Here is a 22,832-nt window from a genome sequence, read left to right as displayed (position 1 = left end):
ATTGTGCAGCCATCACCACCATTCATCTTTAGAAGTCTTTTCGTTTTGCGAAGCTGAAACTCTGTGCCCATTTTACAAAAACTCCCCTCACTCCAGCCACTGGCAGCCACCATTCTACTTGCTACCTCTGTGAATTTGACTGCTCTAGGTACTGCATATAAGTACAGTCATACAATATTTGTTCTTATGTGACTGGAATAGTGTCCGCAAGGTTCATCCATGTTATACCACATGTCAAAATTTTCTTTCTTTTTAAGGCTGAATAATAGTCCATTGCATTATAGTCCACATTTTGTTTATTCATTCATTCGTTAGTGGCCACTTGGCTTATTTCCACCTTTTAGATATTGTGACTAATTCTGTAATGAACATGAATATACATGAATATTCATTTAGGTATATACCTGGAAGTGGAAATGTTAATCATATGGTAACTCTGATTTTTTGAGAAACCACCATACGGTTTTTCATAGTGGTCCAATTTGGCATTCCCCTCAGCAGTGCACAAGAGTTCTGGTTTCTCTGCATTCTTGCCAACACTTATTATTTTCTGGTGTTCATTTGTTTTGATAGTAGTCATCCGAATAAGTGTGAGGTAGGTCCCTTTCCTTTTCAAAGCCTGCTGCCTTTATATATTCTGTGGGATGGGAATGTCACCATGCCATCTGCCATAGTCTTTTTGTAGCTGGCTATTTCTATTGTCTCTGGTAAGCACAATAATCAAGAAACAACTGAGAGCCCTGTCATCTCCCGAACCCTCACTGGCAGTTGTTTGCCTCTTAGATAGCTAAGAACATTTGTCTCCTTCCTTGAGGAGGCAATCTGGCATAATACCTGAGAGTGTGTATGGACTCTGAAACCAGATACCTGCATTAAAATCCTGGCATTGTCATTGATTAGATCTTGGACAAGTTACTATATCTCTGTTTCTTTTCTTCTTTCTTTCCCTCTATCCCTTCCTTCCTTCCCTCCTTCCATTCACCCTTCCTTCCTTCCTTTCTTCTTCTTCTTCTTCTTCTTCTTTCTTCTTTCTTCTTTCTTCTTTCTTCTTTCTTCTTCTTCTTTCTTCTTCTTCTTCTTTCTGCTGTCTCACTCTGTTGCCTAGGCTGGAGTTCAGGCACAATCATAGCTCACTAAAGCCTTGAACTCCCAGACTCAAGGGGTCCTCCCACCCCAGCCTCCCAAGTAGCTGGTACTACAGGTGCACACCACCACACTGGCTAGTTTTAAAATATTTTTTGTAGAGACAGGATCTCACTATGTTACCCAGGATGGTCTCGAACTCCTGGGCTCAAATGATCCTCATGCCTTGGCCTGCCAAAGTGCTGGGATTACTAGTGCGAGCCACCATGCCCAGTGCCTCCATTTCTTTAGCTGTTAAATGGAACTAATAATAGTGTTATTATGAGGAGTAACTAAGTCAATGTATAAAAACACTGAAAACAGTTTGTGGCACATGGTTGGCACTCACTAAATGGTAGCAATTGTTACTCCTCTGGAAATTCCCTGAGGCCTCCCCAGAAGCTGATTCCCCAATGCTTCCTGTACAGCCTGCAGAATTGTGAGTCAATTAAATCTCTTTTCTTTGTAGATTACCCAGTCTCAGGTATTTAGAACAGACTAATTCAGAAAATTGGTACTGAAGAGTAGGGCATTGCTATCAAGATACTTGAAAATGTGAAAGCAGCTTTGGAAATGAATAACAGGCAGAGGTTGGAAGAATTTGGTGGGCTCAGAAGAAAACAGGAAGATGAGGGAAAATTTGGAACTTCCTGGAGACTTGTTAAACTGTTATGACCAAAATGCTGTTAATGATATGAACAATGAGGTTCAGGGTAACAAGATCTCAGCTGCAAGTGAGGAACTTATTGGGAACTGGGCAAAGGTTACTTTTGTTATGTGTTAGCAAAGAACCTGGTGGTATTGTACCCCTGCCCTAGGGATCTGTGGAACTTTGAACTTGAGAGTGATGACTTAGGGTATCTGGCAGAAGAAATTTCTAAGCAGCAAAGTGTTGAGGAAGTGACCTGGCTGCTTCTAACAACCTATGCTAGTATATGTGAGCAAAGAAAGGATATAAAACTAAAACTTATATTTTAAGGGGAAGCAGAACATAAATGTTAGAGAAATTTGCAACCCAGCCATGCGGTAGAAAAGAAATGCCCGTTTTTAGGGGGGCAATTCAGACTGGCTGCAGAAATTTGTATAACTAAAAGGAAGGCAAGTGCTGTTAGCCAAAATAATGGGAAAATGCCTCCAAGGAATTTTAGAGATCTTTGTGGCAGCCCCTCCCATCACAGGCCTGGGGGCCTAGGAGGAGAGAATGGTTTTGTGGACCAAACTCAGAGCTCCACTACCCCTTGCAGGCTTGGGACACCACTCCCTGCATTCCAGCCATTACAGCTCTAGCCATGACTCAAAAGGGCCGAGGTACAGCTTGGGCCACTGCATCAGTAGGTACAAACCATAAGCTTTGGTGGTTTCCATGAGTTGTTAAGCCTGTGGGTATGCAGAATGCAAGAGTGGAGGCTTGGGAGCCTCCACCTAGATTTCAGAGGATGTATGGAAAAGCCTGGATGCCCAGGCAGAAGCCTGCTGGAGGGGCAGAGCGCTCATGGAGAACCTCTGCTAGGGCAGTGCAGAGGGAAAATATGGTACCACAGCCCCTGCACAGAGTCTCCACTGGAGCATTGCCTAGTGGAGCTGTGAGAAGAGGGCCCCTGTCCTCCAAACTCTGGAATGGTAGATGTACTAACAGCTTGCACCTGTTGCCTGGAAAAGCCACAAGCACTCAACATCAGCCCTTGAGAGTAGCTCTTGGAGCGGAACCCTGCAGAGCTATAGGGGTTGAACTGCCCAAGACCTTGGCAGCCCACCCCTTGCATCAGTGTACCCTGGATGTCAGACTTGGAGTCAAATGAGATTGTTCTGGAGCTTTAAGATTTCATGACTGCCCTGCTGAGTTTTGGACTTGCATGGGGCCTGTAGCCCATTTGTTCTGGCCAATTTCTCCCTTTTGGAATGGGAGTATTTACACAATACCTGTACCTCTATGGTATCTTGGAAGTATCCAACTTGTTTTTTATTTTATATGCTCATAGGTGGCAAGGGCTAGCTTTGTTTCAGATGAGACTTTGGACTTTAGATTTTTGAGTTAATACTGGAATGAGTTAAGACTTTGGGGTGCTGTAGGGAAGCCATGATTGGATTTTGCAATGTGAGAAGGACATGTGATTTGGGGGGGACCAGGGGCGGAATCATAGGATTTGGATCATGTCCCCAACCAAATCTTTTGTCAAAATGAGGTGGGAGGTGATTCAATCATGGAGGCGTTTTTTGTTTTTTTTTTTTTTTCTTTTTGAGACAGAGTCTTGCTCTGTTGCCCAGGCTGGAGTGCAGTGGTGTGATCTTGGCTCACTGTAATCTCTGCCTCCCTGGTTCAAGCAATTCTTCTGCTTCAGCCTCCCGAGTAGCTGGGACTATGGGCATGTGCCACCATGCATGGATAATTTTTTTGTATTTTTAATAGAGACAAGGTTTCACCGTGCTAGCCAGGATGACCTCAATCTTCTGACCTCATGACCTGCCCACCTCGGCCTCCCAAAGTGCTGGGATTACAGGCATGAGCCACCGTGCTCTGCAGAGGTGGTTTTCTGTGAATGATTCAGCACTGTCACCATACAGCGGTTCTCATGATAGTGAGTGAAAGAGTTCTCATGAGATCTGGTTGTTTAAAAGTATGTAGCACCTCTCCCCTTTCTCTCTTCCTCCTGCTTCAGCTATGAAAAGATGCCTGCTCTGACTTTGCCTTCCACCATGAATAAAAGCTTCCTGAGGCCTCCCCATAAGCAGATGCTGCCATGCTTCCTGGACAGTCTGTGGAACTGTGAGCCAATTGAACTTTTCTTCATAAATTACCCAGTCTCTAGCCAGGCATGGTGATGCATGCCTGTAGTCCCAGCTACTTGGGAGGCTGAGGCAGGAGGATTGCTTGAGCCCAGGAGTTTGAGGCTGCAGCGAGTTATAATTGCACCACTGCACTTCCGCCAGGGCAACAGAGCAAAACCCTGTCTCATAAGTAAATATATAAACAATAAATTACTCATTCACAGGTATTTCTCTGTAGCAGTGACTAATGGACTAATCCACCCTCCATACCACATCCTCCTACTTCACCTCCCTTTCCAACTAGTGTAGAAGGTACTTACTGTTATCATTTACTATTTTATAGGTGCAAAAACTGAAGTTTAGAGAGGTTAAGTAATTGGCTCAAGGTACCACAGCTGGTAAACAGAGGCGCTGGGATTTGTTCTCTCTTGGTTTGACCCCAGAACCCTCTCCTGAGATTTTTTTTTAATATTGCCTCTTGTTTGGCAGAATAAATAGCAAGGACAGCATCGTCTTTGCTGAGGAAAGATGACTATTATTAGTAGTAGGCAAGTGGAGAGTCATCAGTGTTCCATCAGCTTTTCCCCTGTGTCTTTCATTCCATGAATGGAGTGCAGATGTGAAAATTGCTGCCAGCCACTCACTTGTCAGATGAAAACTGACTTGGCTGTGCTCATTAAATACTAATTTTTAGGCCCTGATGGTTTTAATAAGGCATGTGAAATGTAGATGTCCACAAGATTTGTAAATTTTCATTTAGAAGTATCTTTGATTCTAATACAAATCTATTTTTACTTAAAATAAGATAGCAAACAAAAAAGTCTCTGGAAAAGGTTCTGGATATGTCTCAGGAAAATTTGATTAGATGGTCCAGTGTTTCAGTAATACACACAAGAAGCTTCTGAGTAACTTATTAGAGTGAGATGATGTGCCCCACTTTGATTTAAATTCCATTACATGTATCCTCAGGAATTAGCAAAAAATTTTTTTTTTTTCTAATAATGACTCATTATTAGATGATTTTGACTCATAAAGGATAACCTGTTTGAGAATAAAATTTGTCTGGACACAAGTATTGGTTCTGTAAAATGGAAGAAAATATTCAAAATTGTGTGCAACTCTCTGTTAAAAGATAATCCTAAGGCTACTTCAGAGATGTTTTTGTTATTCAGAATATGGGATGAGCATGAACATTTGCATTTTAGTGGTCACAAGAACCATTAAAGAGAGAAACTCAAAATATAATAAGACATGATTGATTGGTTTCAACTCTATGTTGGTTCTGCATGTTTGGAATTCTTCGTAATTCCATATGTATTTGGATGATGTTTACCTTTGTCGTATCTTTGATGAAATGAAGGATAAAATAAATTCCTGCAGTAAGTAAAGGAGGAAATTGTAAAGAAATTTAATTATTTTGGTCTGCAAATGGTGTTACTAATTATAGGTCAGTCTTTTTTCTCCCTCTTACTACAAGAGGTCATGAGGCCTCTCTTCAGGCTCACAATTCTACCCTTGATCTTTCTACCAAAAGCACATCTTTGGAGCACAAGCATCCTCCACTGTTATGGACTGAATTGTGTCCCCCAAATGTGTATGTTGAAGTCCTAATCTGCAGGACCTTAGGACCTCAGAATGTGACATATATGGAAATAGGGCCTTTAAGTCATTAATTTAAGATGAGTGTGTCACAAAGTTAAGCCCTAATTCAATATGACTGGTGTCTTTATAGAAAGTGTAGATTCAGACACAGATACAGGGAAGACCATGTGAAGGAAGAGAGAAATGATGGCCATCTGTGAGCCAAGGAGAGAAGCCTTAGAAGAAACCAACCCTGCTGACACTGATCTTGAACTTCTAGCCTCCAGGGCTGTGATAAATTATATTATTTAAGCCTACTCTGTCCCTGGCACTTTGTTATGGTAGCCCTAGCAAAATAAAAAACCCACCATCAGATCAAATTCAACAAGTCTATAAGCAAACCGGGTGTCTTCCCCTGTGTCCTGCCTGGCACGGGTTCTACTAATTGCCTGCCCATTTCTGTCGATGGCCATCCCCGTTTTCCAAGTTTGTCAATGGGAGGAAACTGCCATTTGGGACCACGTTTCCTTCCTTTGGGGCCAAGCTTCCTTCTCTCTTACAAGGCCATCTAGTGTTGACCCCAAGTTCAATTCAGTCTTTCAGCTAGCTCTTCAGTTTTTCCCTTCTTCATCATCCCAGTTCTGAGGCCCTGAGTCAGCTTCATGGTCATGCGGCCCTCAAACTCTGACGCCTGAATGTATCTGCTTCTACCTCCTCACGTGCAAGGTCTATTTAGGGCCCTTCGCCATCACTCAGCCTTTCACCTCCGCATAAAAGCTGGTCTGCCCTCGCGATTGGTTTTACTGCTTGTAACCTGCCTTCTTCAGTGTGAGCTTCATAGAATCGTCAAAATAATTCTTCCCAAAGACCTATTTTTATACCATTTTCCTGCAAGTATCTATAGTATCTTTTTGCATATTAAGGTAAAATAGAAATGTCTCTTCCCTGTATGTAAAGCACTGTCACTTAACCCTCCTTGAGTTATTAATTTCCTTTGCTAGTCCTTCGGTGGGTGCTCTGATCTAGTCAGACCATTTCCCTGAGCTCAGCTTCCTTCCCTCCCGCCATCCAAGACACATACACATATACACCTGGTTTTCTCCACTCCGTTAGAGAAGGAGAAAGCGGTTTCTCTTTGGATGCTTTCATGGTCCATCCATCCAAATTCTGCATTTCTTTACAGATCACCTCTCCAAATAACAATATGAGATTTTTATCCCACAGTTAGCTTCCATATAATCTTGAATGCCTGAGCTGGAAGAGAGTTTCCTGCCATTTGGTCTAACCTTACTTCCAGGTTAGGACTGCCTGCCCCCACCCCTCACCCCACAGCATTCTTCAGTGATTCATTCTTTCCTCAACTCTGGTATCAGACCACTACTCTATGATTGGCTGTGGATGAAAAAAGAACTAGCCTGCTCTCAATAAGCTTATACTCTAACAGGGAAGACGGACAAGTGGTTCAGTTACAAAGCAGGAACAGTGAAGGGACAGGAATGTATGAGGCACGCTGGCGATGTCGGGGAGAAAATGACCCTGAAGGGTGAGGATGTTCCTCCGCAGACAAGTCAGAGAAGGTATTCACAGGAAGAGGACAGCATGGAGCTGTCTTTTTCTGAATTTCTCTAGCACATATGAATCCAGTCAGCATCACACCACTCTGCTCTGTGCAGGCTCTGCTCTTGGAAGTCAATTTTCTGTTTAACATCTTGATACCCTCCAAACAGAAGATAATTTTTTAAGAAGACGGGTTATGTTTTCTGTTGCTTTTGTATGCCTCACATTGCTTAGTGGTATCAGGCACCATGTAGGGGCTACTTTATTTGGGTTCTGTTTTCATATAAAGGGATACTATACACCCATTATAAGTAAGATGTGTATTTTGATTTCCTTTATTTAGCAATAGCGATGATATTTGCCCTGGTGTTCAGCATTCCGAATTCTAACCATTTATTCTTCCCTTCCTCCATTTCCTCTATCTGTTCTTCCATTCACTTTTGTGATGACGCTGTATGCCAGTAAGATGACTGTGAGGTAAGTGTATTTGGCTCTGAAATAAAATCAAACTAACTGGGCTGTATGGAAATGGAAGTTGTAGTCTTGAGTTTCCAGCCTGATGGTTTAAACAAGTAAGTTAACCAGCCATAGACTGGTGGTACATCCTTGCTTATTGAATGATTTGAATAATCCCTTTATAATATTCTAGACAGGGTAAGTTATGATCATTCTGGGATTGGTAAGTTGTCACAGAATAATTCTTTTCTTCTCAGTGGTGCTTACGAAGACCCTTAGGCTCTTCAAACAGGTCTGCTTCTTCCCTTTACCTCCACTTACCACTGTCTCCCCTCAAAATATTTGGCTTTTGTGTGGCAGACTGAAATAGAATGGAGTATTTGAAGATGGGTCTTTTGTGGGAAAAGAGAAGTCCATGGGCATTTTCTTTTGTGGTAGAAGTGGCCCATGCAGCAGCTAACTATTCCCTAATATTGATTCTCCCTTCTGCCATACTGCTAGAATCCCTGATTTTTAGCTGGGCATACGGTTATATAGAATTCAGTTTCCCACACTTCCTTACAGCTTCTTGTGGTCATGTGACTTTGGAGCCACAGAATGTGGGAGAGTGTGATCCAAGCAGCTGCTAGGTTGAGTCCCTTAAGACAAAAAGCATGTCCTGTCCTTCCTGCTTTGCTCATCCTCCCTGGGGATACAGTGTGACTGATGATTAGTATCCTGGATCATGGAGATGAGGGTAACACCCTTGAGGTAGAAGAGCAGTAAAATGGAAGGAGCCTGGGGCCCTGATTGGAACTACCATGGGAGTCCTAGACTGCTTATCCTAGGAGCTCTTATGTCAAAGAGGAATAAATTGTTCTATGCACATTGTAGGTCTCTATTTCAACACCAAAGTCATAAAAGCAGGAATTAAAAAATACTTGTGAAGTTCAGTGTCAGCTGAATGATATGAACAAGATGAGAAACACTCTTTTAAAGATATTTAATGATGTTTTTCAAATCAGTACAAAAATTTAAATACAAAAATGATTTGCTATTGACAAGTCTCAAATCTGTCATGGAAACTCAAACAAGTTACCAGTCTGTTCACTGTTCATTGTATTCTGTAAACTATTTGATAACAGTCACCCACTACAGACATTCTTTTCCCCTGTGGGATGTCATACTGCATTAAAACACTGTATTTACATAACAGTAATATGAGTTTGGTCCATTTCACATGGAAGAGTTCTGGTTACTTTTGAACTAAATAGGGCTTATAGCACAATCCCTAGACGTTAGAATACGTGGTCGTTTCATCTGCTTTTATACTAATATGTTAACATGTTGTGCAGCACTCAAAAGGGAAATACAGGAACATAGATAATTATTTAAAACTCTTTTTTAAATTAATTGGAGTATCATTTAGGTCTGAGATTAGCACCATTGTAGAATGCACAGTATTTAGCATAGATGTTGCTCCTCTTCTATCTAAAAGTTAGAAACCTATGCCTGATAATATACAGACATACACATGCACGTGCACATACACACACACACACACACACACACACACACAGACACACACACAGACACACACAGGCAATTGAGTAACAACCAATAAATAAGTTGGAAGATATTTTGAAAAGTGAAATTTGGTTTTAACTAAAGAGATAATTTCTCTCTTGCTTGATGGGAATTGAAAGCCCATACGTGTACAGATAAATACAGTCTTACAAATCACCTGATTTGACTTGCTTTCAAACTATTTCAATGTGGCTGTTTAGCAGAAGGAGCCCAATGGATCCACGTTGCTCCGTAGTCGTCAGCCCAAAACCAGTATCCTCAAGACCAACCCAAAGGATATTTGACCACGTAGATGCTGTCTGCTTTGAAAACAAAGGTTGTGTAGGACATCTTTTTGTTGTGAAAAGACCGTTGTATAGTTAGCAGTGAGTAAGAAACTCTGTGGTCATGGACTAATTTCTCAAAAGTTGAGAAGAAATGGTGCTTGTATACTGTATAGGGAAAAGAGATATTGGCCAAGAGAAGAATTGTTGTGATGGTAATAATGATTCAGATTTGACAAAGACACATTTCCCTGTGTTTTTATACCGTATTTATTTGTGTATTTTTCTGTCTATATCTATCCCCTTAACTCACTCTTTTATTTTTGACAAAAAAAAATATATATATATATACAAGATTCCACCACCATAACCCCACATTATTGCTCCAAGTGACTATTAGTGTCAGCAGCAGGCTAATAGCAGGCTCGAAATGGGTTTTCTGTGTTTTGAGACCAGTTTAGAATGCCCAAAGCGGTTAGTATATGCCCAAGTAAAAACCTGGGAAAATATTTATTTCTCTTTTTCAGGCTTGTATTGCTCTTTCATTTGTGCCTAGTACAGAGTGACATAAAAAACACAGGCTCTTGTTGCCCTTTGACATTCTACGTAGCCCTTCCACAGTCTGCTTCTAAAGAAACAGCTCTCTTTTCTTATAAATGTACTGCCTACAACTGGAAGCAGCACATCCATTTCAAATTCAAAATTTCAGAATTATTTTTTTCAAATATTAATTTTTCTATGTAATTCTAAAAGTCCCCCCTTACCAATAAAGTATGGTTTGGATTTTAAAAATTGACCTTGGCCAGGTGTGAGCCACTTTGTAATCCCAGCACTTTGGAATGCCGAGGCAGGTGAATCACTTGAGGCCAGAAGTTTGAGACCAGTGTGGCCAACATGGTGAAAAACCATCTCTACTAAAAATACAAAAATTAGCCGGGGACGGTGATGTACGACTATAGTCCCAGCTGCTCAGGAGACTGAAGCAGGAGAATCACTTGAACTCAGGAAGTCGAGGTTGCAGTGAGCCAAGATCGTGCCATTGCACTCCAGCCTGGGTGACAGAGTGAGACTCCATCTTAAAAAAAAATGACTTTGGAACCTCAAATTATATATCAGTTTGCACACATGCTACACAGAGAAATGTCTTCAAAATTCACAGTTACTAAAAATTACTAATATCTCCATGATTAGAACCAGATTGTGGTTGTTTGTATGTGTAGTCAAAGGAGGATAATTTGTAATGCTATATAAGCATAACTGATATCTGCTATTAAAATATATATTCTACAAATTTGGAGAGTTATTGGAGGAAGAGTTTTTTTTTTTTTTTTTTTCTTGTAATTTCCAGGTGTTTGTATTAGTTGGGCCATAGTGAAAATTACATGAAGGGAAGAAAATAGGAAAATAAGTCACCGAAAAAAAAAAAATAGAACTCTGGGGAACAAGTGAGTTAATGACTGCTCATGTCTCCCATCTGGTTCTCTAGCTCCTTGTGAGGTACTGTCTAATGCTCCACAAAAGTGCCTTACCCAGTGCTGGGAACAGAGAAAGCCCTGAATAAATTCAGGATGGTCGATTGGTTCACTCATTCTGTTACAGACAGCAGACACACGAATCTGACCAGAACTCCTGTTACTAAAAGACACAGTCTCTGACCTGAGAGAGATATCCCTTTGACTAAAGCATTACCGGGGTCCCCAGAGCTCCCTACCAGTGGGGTGGTAACACTACAGGTCTCCCCACCATACATTCCATATCAGGTATCTACACAAATCCAGAGGAAATTAAGCAAGTAAATACGGTATGTAATTGTTATCATTTACATTTCTTTAAGGCATATTTATAAATATTTTAAAGTAAACAATATGAGTGAGTGCCTTTCATTAGCTATGATCTTTCATACTGATATATTTCGACTGATCTGAATAAGCAGGTTATTGTGGAAGCATACAACATGTAATAGCTAATATGATTCCAGTGGGTACAACCAAGTGTCAGTACTTGATACATAAATCTATCCCATCATTCTCAATTACAGGCTGCTGTGCAAAGTATTAAACATGCATCTTAGTTTTTATTTGTACACGATGGTCCAAATTTTCACTTAAATATAACTTTCCAACTATATAAATGTTTTGAAGCAATTAGGTTTTTCATTTGGATTTTTTAGTACGTCATTTTCTTCTATAAAATCTTTCTTTTCTTCCTTTCTTTCCTTTTTTTTTTTACATGGGATACAATAAATATCCTGAAAAGGAAGAGTGGACGTACTGCCCAGCGTACAGTCCCGCAACCTGTTCTGAGGGCATCTGGAGGAACACTCGGTCTCCGGGCCTGAGCAGCAGCACTGCGCTCCCAGACGCCTGGTCCAGGAAGCCCTTTTTGTACTCATCGTACGTGTACATCACGGGCTCGTTGTTCTTGAACAGAGCAACCCACACGTTGCCCCCCTTGCAGTGAATGTGGTATGCAAAGTAGTAGACACCAGGGACCTCACAGGTGAAGATGCCCGTCTGCGGGTTGTAGTTCTGTCTGCCATTATAGAGCAGTTTGTCAAACTTCACTGGGGCCCCCACCGGTGGGAAAGGTGTGGTTAGCTCAGCGGTAAATGCAGGCATCTCGTACGCTGGCCCTCCGTTCTTGCTTTTCTTAGCCCCATAGGCATGGGGGGGTTTCACACCATCAATTCCCAGCCCCATATCTGGCAGATACTCTCCCTGGGGTGCTGGTGTAGGGGGCATCACAGCTGGGGGTCCTGGGGGTCCTGGAGGGCCTGGGGGTCCTGGAAGGCCAGGTTGGCCTTGAGGACCAAGGGCACCAGGCTTCCCTGGGGGGCCATGAAGTCCTGCCACTCCAGGTTTTCCTACACCAGGGAACCCGGGAGGCCCTGGGAGGCCTGGCTCCCCCTTGGGGCCTGGAATCCCAGGTGGTCCAATGGGGCCGCTAGGGCCTGCAATCCCTGGGATACCTGGGGGGCCCTGTAAACCCTGATCCCCTGGGATTCCTGGCTCTCCTTTCGGTCCGAGAAGCCCTGGAACACCAGGGAGTCCTGGCAAGCCTTTGTGCCCAGCTTCCCCCTTAGGCCCTATGGGACCTGGCAAACCCCTCATGCCAGGAGGCCCTACTTCACCGAGGAAACCAGGCTTTCCTGGGAAGCCTTGAAGGCCTGGCTCACCCTTGGGACCTGGTGGCCCCTGTGGCCCTGCAACCCCACCTTCTCCTTTGGGCCCAGGAAAACCAATAGCACCTGGAGGGCCCATAGGACCTGGGATTCCAGGCAGGCCTGGCTCTCCCGGAGGACCCCCTATTCCTGGGGCACCGACTGGTCCTTTCTCCCCTCTTGGTCCAAGAGCCCCCGGAACACCTCCCATGCCCCGGTCACCTTTGGGTCCTGGGAAGCCTGGTTTCCCAATCCCTGGAAGGCCTGGGGGTCCTGGCAGCCCTGGCAGTCCTTGCTCCCCTTTGCCGCCTGGAAATCCTGGCTGGCCTGGGATCCCATCCTGGCCTGGCTTTCCAACTCCAGGTATCCCAGGAGGCCCTTGAACCCCTGGCACCCCAATAGGGCCTTGTGGCCCGGGTTCTCCTGGAACTCCTGGCTTTCCCAGGGGGCCCTGGGGCCCAGGGAAGCCTGTCACCCCTGGCTTGCCCACTCCTGGCAGCCCGACAGGGCCGGGAGGGCCATGCATTCCCGGAGGGCCCTTCACTCCTGGTGCACCTGGCATCCCGAAGCCCTTGTCTCCTTTAGGACCCCGAAGGCCTTGAGGTCCTGGTAGTCCTTTGGGTCCTCGATCACCCTTTGGCCCTGGTTGCCCTGGTAACCCTGGCCCGCCTGGCTTCCCAATGCCAGGAAGTCCGTGAGGCCCTGGAGGTCCTTGTGGTCCTGGGATCCCCATCGGCCCGATTTCCCCTTTCTGTCCAATTTCTCCTTTTGCCCCAGGCATGCCCATGGCTCCTGGCTTCCCTGGCATTCCAGGCATACCTGGCTTTCCAACTCCTGGGTATCCCTGTGGCCCTGGTTTTCCTTTAATTCCAGGTATCCCATGACCTGGCAAACCAGGGGGCCCAGGTGGTCCTCTTGGGCCGGGCTCTCCACGGGGACCTTGTTCCCCTCGTAAACTGGCTAATGGTATTTCTACTGGGAAAGAGAAGAGAGAGAAGGGGTATGGGGGAGAGAGAGAGATTGGTTAGTAGATTGTCCCTCACGTCAGTGAAGTACTGATAACTATGATTTAGTTCTAACATGTTTGCCTAATACTTATCAAGAGGAAAGACTAGGAATAATATGCTCATCTTCTAGAACTTAAAGAAAAATCAGGCTGGGCGCGGTGGCTCACACCTGTAATCCTGACACTTTGGGAGGCCAAGGCAGATGGATCACCTGAGGTCAGGAGTTCAAGACCAGCCTGGCCAACGTGGCAAAACTCTGTCTTTACTAAAAATACAAAAATTAGCTGGGTGTGGTGGTACACGCCTATAATCCCAGCTACTTGGGAGGCTGAGGCAGAAGAATCCTTTGAACCCGGAGTTGGGGGAGGGCAAGGGCGGAGGTTGCAGTGAGCTCATATTGTGCCACTTCTCTCCAGCCTGGGCGAAAGAACAAAACTCTGTCTCAAACAAGCAAAACAAAAAGGGAGAAAAATTGAGCTGACAATTTTCTTTTTGTGTATTTGAGGTGTGTTTTGATAACTGATATGTGCAGCTGCTTGTATCCGCATTGGTTAAGCAAAGAAGCTAAAAACTACTGAAGAAGGAACAATTTTCCAAGTGTAAAACTTAGAGATATTATGGTGTGTTTATTACAGTGAATTTGGAAGATTCAAAGATGTATAAAGAAAAATCAAAGTTGGCTATAAGCCCACTACTCAGGGATAACCATTTGACATTTATATATTTTTTCATCTCATTTATTCTGAGTACGTGTGTGTGTGCGCGTGTGCGTGTGCCTGTGTGTGTGTTTTAAACAATATTGAAGTGATTACCCAAATCATAGTTGTATTTTATTTATGGGGTACAAAGTGATGCTATGATTTATGAATACAAGGTAAATAATTAAATCAAGCTAAATATATCTGTCACCTCAAATACTTATTTTTATCTGGTGAGATATTTGAAATTTACTCTTTTAGTGATTTTTGAAGTGTGTAATACATTATTATTGCCTGTACTCACTATACTATGCAATAGCTATCCAAAAAACAGCTTATTTCTCCTAACTGAGGCTTTAAACCTTTCACCATCCTCTCTCCATTCTCTCTCTTCTACCCCACCCCAACACCTGTGGTAACCACCATTCTCCTCTGGATTTCTTTTTTTTTGTTTTTTGTTTTTTGTTTTTTTGTTTTGTTTTGTTTTCAACTTGGGGTTTCACCGCGATGGCCAGGCTGGTCTTGAACTCCTGATCTCAGGTGATCCACCCACCTTGGCCTCCCAAAGTGCTAGGATTACACTCCTCTGGGTTTCTTTTTTTCTTTTTTTTTTTTTTTTGAGATGGAGTTTCGCTCTTGTTACCCAGGCTGGAGTGCAATGGCGCGATCTCGGCTCACCGCAACCTCCGCCTCCTGGGTTCAGGCAATTCTCCTGCCTCAGCCTCCTGAGTAGCTGGGATTACAGGCACGCGCCACCATGCCCAGCTAATTTTTTGTATTTTTAGTAGAGACAGGCTTTCACCATGTTGACCTGGATGGTCTCGATCTCTTGACCTCGTGATCCACCCGCCTAGGCCTCCCAAAGTGCTGGGATTAAAGGCTTGAGCCACCGCGCCCGGCTACTCCTCTGGGTTTCTATGAGTTCGATTGTTTTAGATTGCACATTTAAGCGAGAATATGCAGGATTTTTCTTTCTGTGCCTGACAGAGTTTTTAAATATAATAACTTATGCCCAAAATATTTCCTCTTATGCTTAAATACAGTAAGGTGTGGATTATAAAATGAAAGAATAGAATTATTTTGTACGTGGTTCAATAACATCTGTCCACATCTCTCCTTTCGTCAGTAGATTCATTTAATTTCCTCAATGTGCTGTAGGATTTCCTAAGCCTCAAATGTTTGTTAATTTAACAAATAATTTCTCATATGCAAATCTGGCTTTTAAGTAGGAGAGACGAATAAGATATTTTTGAATGATAAACAATATGGATGAAGTTGAGAGCTTGGTTTAGGAGCCAAAAACTCTGCTTATCTTCTGGTCTTGGCATGAGATTGTGACTGGGTCCCTTAAGCCATCAGCATCTCTGCTTGCCTATCTATACAACAAGAATAAGAATAATACAGCCACACTACAAGATTAGAGAACAGATGTGAAAGGTGTCACAGTTTCTTAAATGGTTATTGCAATGCAAAGCACATGCTGTTACAATGAATATGTTGTGCCTTTCAGATAAACACAACTCTGGGTCTGCCATGCTGCTGGGACTAAGGGGTGACATGGAGAAGTGAAGTGTATGGTCCCTATATCTTCTTGGCATAATACTTAGGTCATTAGTAGCACCTTAATCCTGACCATTGTACTTTTCACTGAGCTCCTGTCAGGGAATAACATGCAAACAGAGAACTCATATTCTTTTAAAATATGAGCACCCATCAGAGTGAGGACAAGAAATGCCAAAGGCCAGGCAAGCCATTCACGAAAGGAAGGAAAAGAAATGTTGGAGATAACCTTCTAGTAGAATCCTAGCTCCTAAAGAGAAGAAAGTCAGGAATACTTTCTTTACGTGAATAGTTATGCTTATGGTACTACTCAGTCGTGCTATTTCTAACCAGTGAATTGGGTAGTTACTGTATTGAGGAGTTATTTGGGGAGAGATGAATCAGGAACCCTGGTGTGTAGCACAGTGCCTGGAACTTCCTCTGTTTTTACTGGGGATTTATTGAATGAGCAGTTTTAGCAACTTCAGGTTCCTATGGTGCTTTAGCATTTACTCCGCGCTTTATTTACCCAACAATCTGATTTGACAAATCAAGCAAATAGGCTCAGAAAGGTCAAATGACGAGGTCTCTCTCATTACTGGCATTCACGCTTCTAGACCTCTGAGCTCCAAATCCAGTAGTTCTCCAGAAGTGGAGCTTCCTGCCATCATAGGGACTAGTGGGACTGGCTCCACTTCTCAAAGGTAATTGCTGCTCTGATGGAGCTTTTTCTTACAAATGCCAGGTTTCTGAGAACTCCGCACAAACCAACTGAATTTACCGTCAAGTGTCTATCACAGTGAGGAGCATTCTGTAGGTGCTAAATAAATATGCCTAGAAAGCAACAGGAGAGATTTTCGGGTGTCATCCCTAGATGCAGTCTATACTCTTAGTTTGTTTCTGTCGATCTATTGATTGACACATGTAATTAGAGTAGTATTAAAACCACTTGCACTTCCATAATACTTGGTTCACAGAATGCTTTCACGTGACTTTTCTTGTAACACAGCAGGCCCTTACAACATTGTTCTCCTCGTTCAGAAGACTTATGTGTCACCTTTCTTTTTTTCACTGCTTTAGCTCCCAGCATCTGGCACAGAGCCTGGCACAAATAGGTGCTCACTAGAGAGAGTTGCTGAATGTTTGAATAAATAAATAATAAGGGGTGCCGGGCGCGGTGGCTCAAGCCTGTAATCCCAGCACTTTGGGAGGCCGAGGCGGGTGGATCACAAGGTCAAGAGATCGAGACCATCCTGGTCAACATGGTGAAACCCCGTCTCTACTAAAAACACAAAAAAGTAGCTGGGCATGGTGGCGCTTGCCTGTAATCCCAGCTACTCAGGAGGCTGAGGCAGGAGAATTGCTTGAACCCAGGAGGCGGAGGTTGCGGTGAGCCGAGATCGCGCCATTGCACTCCAGCCTGGGTAACAAGAGCGAAACTCCGTCCCCCAAAAATAAATAAATAAATAAATAAATAAATAATAAGGGGGTAGTAGACTATTGTGATTTAATATCTTTGATTTCATCTGATGCTAGTTAAAGTAAAACATAAGTGGTAATTTTATCTGTCTCTTTAAGGCCAGAACTTTTCAAGAATAGGCTTTAGAACGCGGTAGGCATTTGAAAAATGCCAATAAAAAATTCTAAAACTAAAGTTTCTAAAGTTTATCTTCACCCTCTGATCCCATAATTTAGAGGTTTGGAAAGCTGTCATTAATAACAGCCTGGGAGTATGATATTACCTTTGCCTTTCTTGGGTACTGCTTCCTTGCCCATTCTTGGTGCCGGTTGAATTTCCTTCATATACTGGGGTAGGTGTGGATATTCTTTGCCATACTGCAACTGGGGCATCTCCTTGCCCATGGCAAGGCCATCTTTGGCCAAAGGCATATGAGGTACTTGCTGACCCAGGGGCTGGTATTGTGGAATTTGCAGTGGCATCTGAGGAGGAATTTGAGGTGGCAGCGGCTTGATCCCATAGTAGGCACCAGCCTGAATGAGCCTGATGGAGCTCAGGGCAATGGTAAGCAGCACTCCCAGCAGCTGCAGAGGGTCGGGCAGCACAGCCATCACCTGTGGGAGGAACCAGTGCACCAACTTGGTGAAACTCTGCAAAGCCAAGTGACTTGAGTTTATTTAGAGATAGAAGGTAGGAAAAGCAAAAAGGAAACAGTCTTTCACATCAGAACTTCATGACAGAAAGCACGTGAAAAGGAAAATGTGAACTTTCTACAGAAAACAAAGAATAAGAGTAGAATCTGTCAAATAAAGGCAACTGGTAGGAATATAGACTGTGGGAGAGACTGCTGGTCGTCCCCATATTGACTCTGCCTTTCTTCCCCTGATTTCCTGTCTTCACCTGGGAACAGAGCAGCCCAGAATGAAGACATTTCAGCCAGGCAGGGCCATTTCAGCCATGTTGGCCAACTGGGGGTAGTTATCATGGGTGCCCCTTCCAGGAAGAATCTTAAAACAGAGTGGGCATGTCTTCCCCTTCCTCCTTCTTTCTGGTTGGACTGCTGATAGGTTGCTGGAAACAGACCACACATCTTGGACCATGAGGTGAATGCAGTGCAAAGAGGTTCATAAAACAAGGCAGACGAAGCCTCAGGCCTGGTTAAACATGAGATGCCATACCAATCCTTAAATTTGGACTTTGTTTACCCCAGAGAGAAGTGAAATTCTATCTTCTTTTTTTTTTTTTTGAGACGGAGTTTCGCTCTTGTTACCTAGGCTGGAGTGCAATGGCACGATCTCGGCTCACCGCAACCTCCGCCTCCTGGGCTCAGGCAATTCTCCTGCCTCAGCCTCCCGAGTAGCTGGGATTACAGGCACGTGCCACCATGCCCAGCTAATTTTTTGTATTTTTTTTTTTTAGTAGAAATGGCGTTTCACCATGTTGACCAGGATGGTCTCCATCTCTTGACCTCGTGATCCACCCGCCTCGACCTCCCAAGGTGCTGGGATTACAGGCATGAGCCACCGCACCCACCGAAGTTCTATCTTCTTTAAGCTGCTGTTAGTTTGGGCAGTGTACATTTGCATGAAACCTAATCGTAACAATACATTCTGATAGAAGGAGGCAGAACTGGTGACAAGTTAGGCTTTGTTAATAAGTACCAGAATCCTATTCTAAATGGAAACAGTTAATAATTTATAGGCTTTATGCCACAGTAGAGATTTTTCATATGCCAGATGAGGGCTACTTTGATGTATTCACAAAAAATTGTAAAGAGCAAACAGCAAAAGGCTGCGTAAGTCTTCTGAATCGAAGAGAAAATACTTCTTCATGTGACGGTATGAAATATTTTAAAAATCACTATCATGATGACACACCTTTATTTCTTGTATTTAAATACTATGAATTCATTAGTTTAGAAATTAATTGGACCGTTAAAGTCTTTGTCCTTTTGTGAAAGAGAGTTTATGAAGCAAATTAGCTGTATAAATAAGAGCGAGATGTTTAAGTCTTCATAAGAATAGGCTGCTTCTAAGCCCCTTAAGAGCACTTTTTGCAAATCGGCAGTTAACAGAATAAATATAAATGGCGCTCATCTGTTTATAAAAACCAGCTTGAAAAGACCTCTGGAAATGCCCTAGGCCCAAAACCAGACAGCCCAGAGAAGTGCAGTGTTGGCAAGGGCACACTAGGGGGCGAGTGTGGGACACACTTAAGTGTGTTGCGTATTCTGCCTGCCCGTCCCTGCCCCGTGTGGAACTAACGCTGGGCATACACCCACTGCATGCTCACACTCTATTAAGGGACTTGATGAAAATTTGAATCTTAAGGGGCATGTCATCATAATGCTGCAGAGAGAGAGAGAAGTGGCAAGTTTCTCACAATTTTTAGTGAAGTATCCTTTGGAAAATTTTGAGAAAACTTTTGTCTATAAATAATTCAATTTCCATTCTCACGAGAGTTGTTTTCTTTGTTTCTACCTTACTTGTTTCTGGATCATCGTTTTCCACTGCTTAGAAAATATGTGTTGCCTTTGCAATATCCTATTTAAAAGTAATGCTAAGAGTGTAAACAGGCTACCAAAGGATTGGTGAATAAGAAGCACCTGAGAAAATATTTAATATGAATCCCTACCACAAAATTCAATGCTTTGCAAGTTTTCTAAATATACTAACTAGCCATTTTTCCCCTGAAAAAAATGAAGAAACACTTGCTAGGCCCTTTTGGGATTACTAAGATGAATATAATATGATCAGTGGGCCTTACCATCAGAGAGCTTCTACTCTTATGAGGGGTGACCAGATGTGTGAACAGTTATTGAGTAGCAAAGGATATCTAGCAAAAAGTAAATTTTTCTCCTGCTTCTGTTCTCCAGTATTTAAAATCCCTTATAGTCGAAGCAATAATTTTCCCTTATATTTTTTGGATAGCCTATGGATATGCACATATAATATGCATCCCTTTCAAACATAAGTTACAGCATACTATACACACTTGTATTTTTTGCTTTTTTCACTCAAAGATCAGCATGTATTTCTTGTCTAGTTATGTGTATGTAAACAAGTTTCCTTAAGTTCTTCATTTGTTAAAGTAAGACTTGGATGTTCTCTTCGGTCTTGCCTACCTCTAACGTTCCACATCTGTAAGGCAGTTACTGGAGATTTGAAAGCGTTAATCCATACCAGAAACGTGTGGTAATATTTGGTAATGTATAAGCTGATACTCAGTTCAACTTTTGGGCACAAATGAATTTAATTAATGAACCCCAGACATGTGGTGAAGTCTTTAATAATAAGCTAGCATGTTTGGCCCTTCACCCTGCCATCAATTCAGTGGATGTGTTGGATTATACTTAATAATCTTTAAACCAGGACAATCTCATGAAATACTGGAAAACTGGAAGGAGATGAAATGCCTGGAAGAATACCAGTTGAATACCAAAGACCCAGTGGGATCCCGCTTTACTACAATTATTTCCTCTCATAGGCTTGGCCTTTCTCTCCTGAAAACTACCTCCTTAGGTCTGCCATCTACCATTTCTCTGGCTCTTTATTTAAATAAACTTTGTTCAGTTTTAGCTTGAATATTTATGTAAGGGCCCTGGTTAGAATTTACTGCTTTACTTATTCCTGCTAATTTTTCTTCTGTCCCTGAGGATATTTTTGGTGGTCAAAGTGGTGTGGTGGTTCTCCCAAATCACTCAAAAGAACGTCAGATTTGGGTAATGTTATACAAACACCTGGCGAGAAAGAAGGAGCCTTGGAATATTTGCTGGGAAGAAATGGTGATAGTGGGTTTTCATGCCTCTCTTTCTGAGAATTTGGAGCACAATAATATTGTGAATTGTGCTTAATATTTTCTTTGATTTCTATTTATTTGGCAGCTGGTGTGTGTGTGTGTGTGTGTGTGTGTGTTCTTGAACATAACCATATCTAATGTGTGTAAACATTGAATCTCTGCCAACCAGGCTGGCTTAGTGATAGGTATCATGTCATATGACAAAAGCATTGTGGAAGAAGTCAAAAGACTTGTATTTAAGTTTTGGCTCTGCAGTTCTCCATGCCTGTGGCCTTGGATAAGTCCCTTAGCTTCACGAAGCCTCAGTTTTCTCACCTATAAAATAGAAATTAGAATCTCTGCCTATCCCTCAGAGCTGTTTAGGGGTACAAAGGATAATATGAATTCTTTGTAAGCTGAAAAGGACTATTCAAATTTAAGTTATTATTAATGGAGTTTGACCAGGAAGACAAATCGAAACCAACTGAAATGTCAAAGATTTTCCAGGAAGGATACTAGCAAAGTAAATGTGAGGTTAACTGCAACAATGATAACCTAACATGAATAAAACAGCAATGGCCATTCAAATGTACTTGTTAAAAATGCTTAAAAAACAGAACAGCTGACCCAAGGCAGCCATTCATCATGTGTCAATAATTACGAATCCTAGGCATTTTGAACAGCCCTAAATGGTTTTCTATATTTGGGCAGGGCTGCAGAGAGTTTCAAATTCCTCATGTGACCTGAAATGTAATGTATCTAACAGAATAATATGATATATATATAATTCTAGATGCTCCTCAGCATTCTATTTGTACATTTATCCTCATGAGATTTTTGGCTTACTATACAGAAGACTGTTTAAATATTTAATCTGTTGGTCCTTGCCTTGAATCCAACTTTCCTTTCGCACAGGCTAACGCAGCGTGTCTTTGCATATGTATGTGTGTCTCTGTCTTGTGTAGTGTGGACAAGCCTCTCTGATCAGCTCCTGGGCTGGTCCTCTGTGCCTCTCACTTGTACAAGATTTGTAGCCTCAGATTTGCCATCCGAAAGCAAGGGGAAGTCAGGCAGAATCCTCCTCCAGTGCACACCGGAATTGCCTTCCTGGCTTTTCCATGCCTCTCAAAGAAAGTTCTCTCTTGATTGCATTTCTCAGGACAGTTCATTCATTAGATATACCCATTGAACTGTTCAACCTACAAATTGCTAGGAAATGTTCTGAGTATTGGCGATATGGTGGTGAATTAGAAAGTCAAGATCTCGTTTACTAGTGTGGAGATACAGGTGATACATGTTAAAAATAAATTTTATAATTTCAGATTTGAGTGCTACGAAAAAGCGATGGTGGTGAATGAGAAAGTCGAGATCTCATTTACTAGTGTGGAGATACAGGTGATACATGTTAAAAATAAATTTTATAATTTCAGATTTGAGTGCTATGAAAAAGTGATGGTGGTGAATTAGAAAGTCGAGATCTCATTTACTAGTGTGGAGATACAGGTGATACATATTAAAAATAAATTTTATAATTTCAGATTTGAGTGCTATGAAAAAGCGATGCAGGTGTCTTAGTCATTAGGGCTGCTATAGCAAAAATATTACAGGCTGAGTGGTTTAAAAAGAACAGCAATTTCTGAGTGTTCATGAGGCTGGGAAGTTCAAGATCAAGATGCCAGCAGATTGGGTGTCTAGTAAGGAACTACTTTCTGGTTCATAGATGACACCATTTTGCTGTATCCTTACATGATAAAAGGGGCAAGGGAGCTCTCGAGAGTCTCTTTCGTAAGAGCACTAAATCTACTAATGAGGACTCTGCCCTCATGACCTAATCATCTCCTGTAGGCCCCACCTTCTAATATCATCACTTTGAGGGGGCGT

General features: G+C 42.5%; 1 protein-coding gene and 1 long non-coding RNA gene across 6 annotated transcripts in view; one reads left to right on the top strand and one right to left on the bottom strand.

The window, feature by feature from the left end:
* Positions 1-22,832, top strand: part of LOC141585312 (uncharacterized) — a 400,044-nt gene that overhangs the window by 15,449 nt on the left and 361,763 nt on the right. The window lies entirely within an intron of this gene.
* Positions 10,600-22,832, bottom strand: part of COL8A1 (collagen type VIII alpha 1 chain) — a 56,513-nt gene continuing 44,280 nt past the window's right edge. For 2 of the 4 annotated variants that reach the window (XM_003943532.4, XM_074403538.1), the window contains exons 2-3: positions 17,458-17,788; positions 10,600-13,446 (exon numbers count right to left, since the gene is read on the bottom strand). In XM_003943532.4, the coding sequence (XP_003943581.2) occupies positions 11,537-13,446; positions 17,458-17,785 (2,238 nt within the window). In that variant the 5' untranslated portion in view covers positions 17,786-17,788 and the 3' untranslated portion in view covers positions 10,600-11,536. The remainder of the gene's footprint in view (positions 13,447-17,457; positions 17,789-22,832) is intronic. The other 2 variants (XM_039477616.2, XM_074403539.1) reach the window with 1 other exon arrangement.

Source organism: Saimiri boliviensis, chromosome 8 (genome assembly GCF_048565385.1).
Source record: "Saimiri boliviensis isolate mSaiBol1 chromosome 8, mSaiBol1.pri, whole genome shotgun sequence".
In the NCBI taxonomy this organism is placed as follows: domain Eukaryota; kingdom Metazoa; phylum Chordata; class Mammalia; order Primates; family Cebidae; genus Saimiri; species Saimiri boliviensis.
The sequence above is the reverse complement of the archived record's forward strand: the minus strand, read 5'-3'. Positions and strand labels throughout refer to the sequence as shown.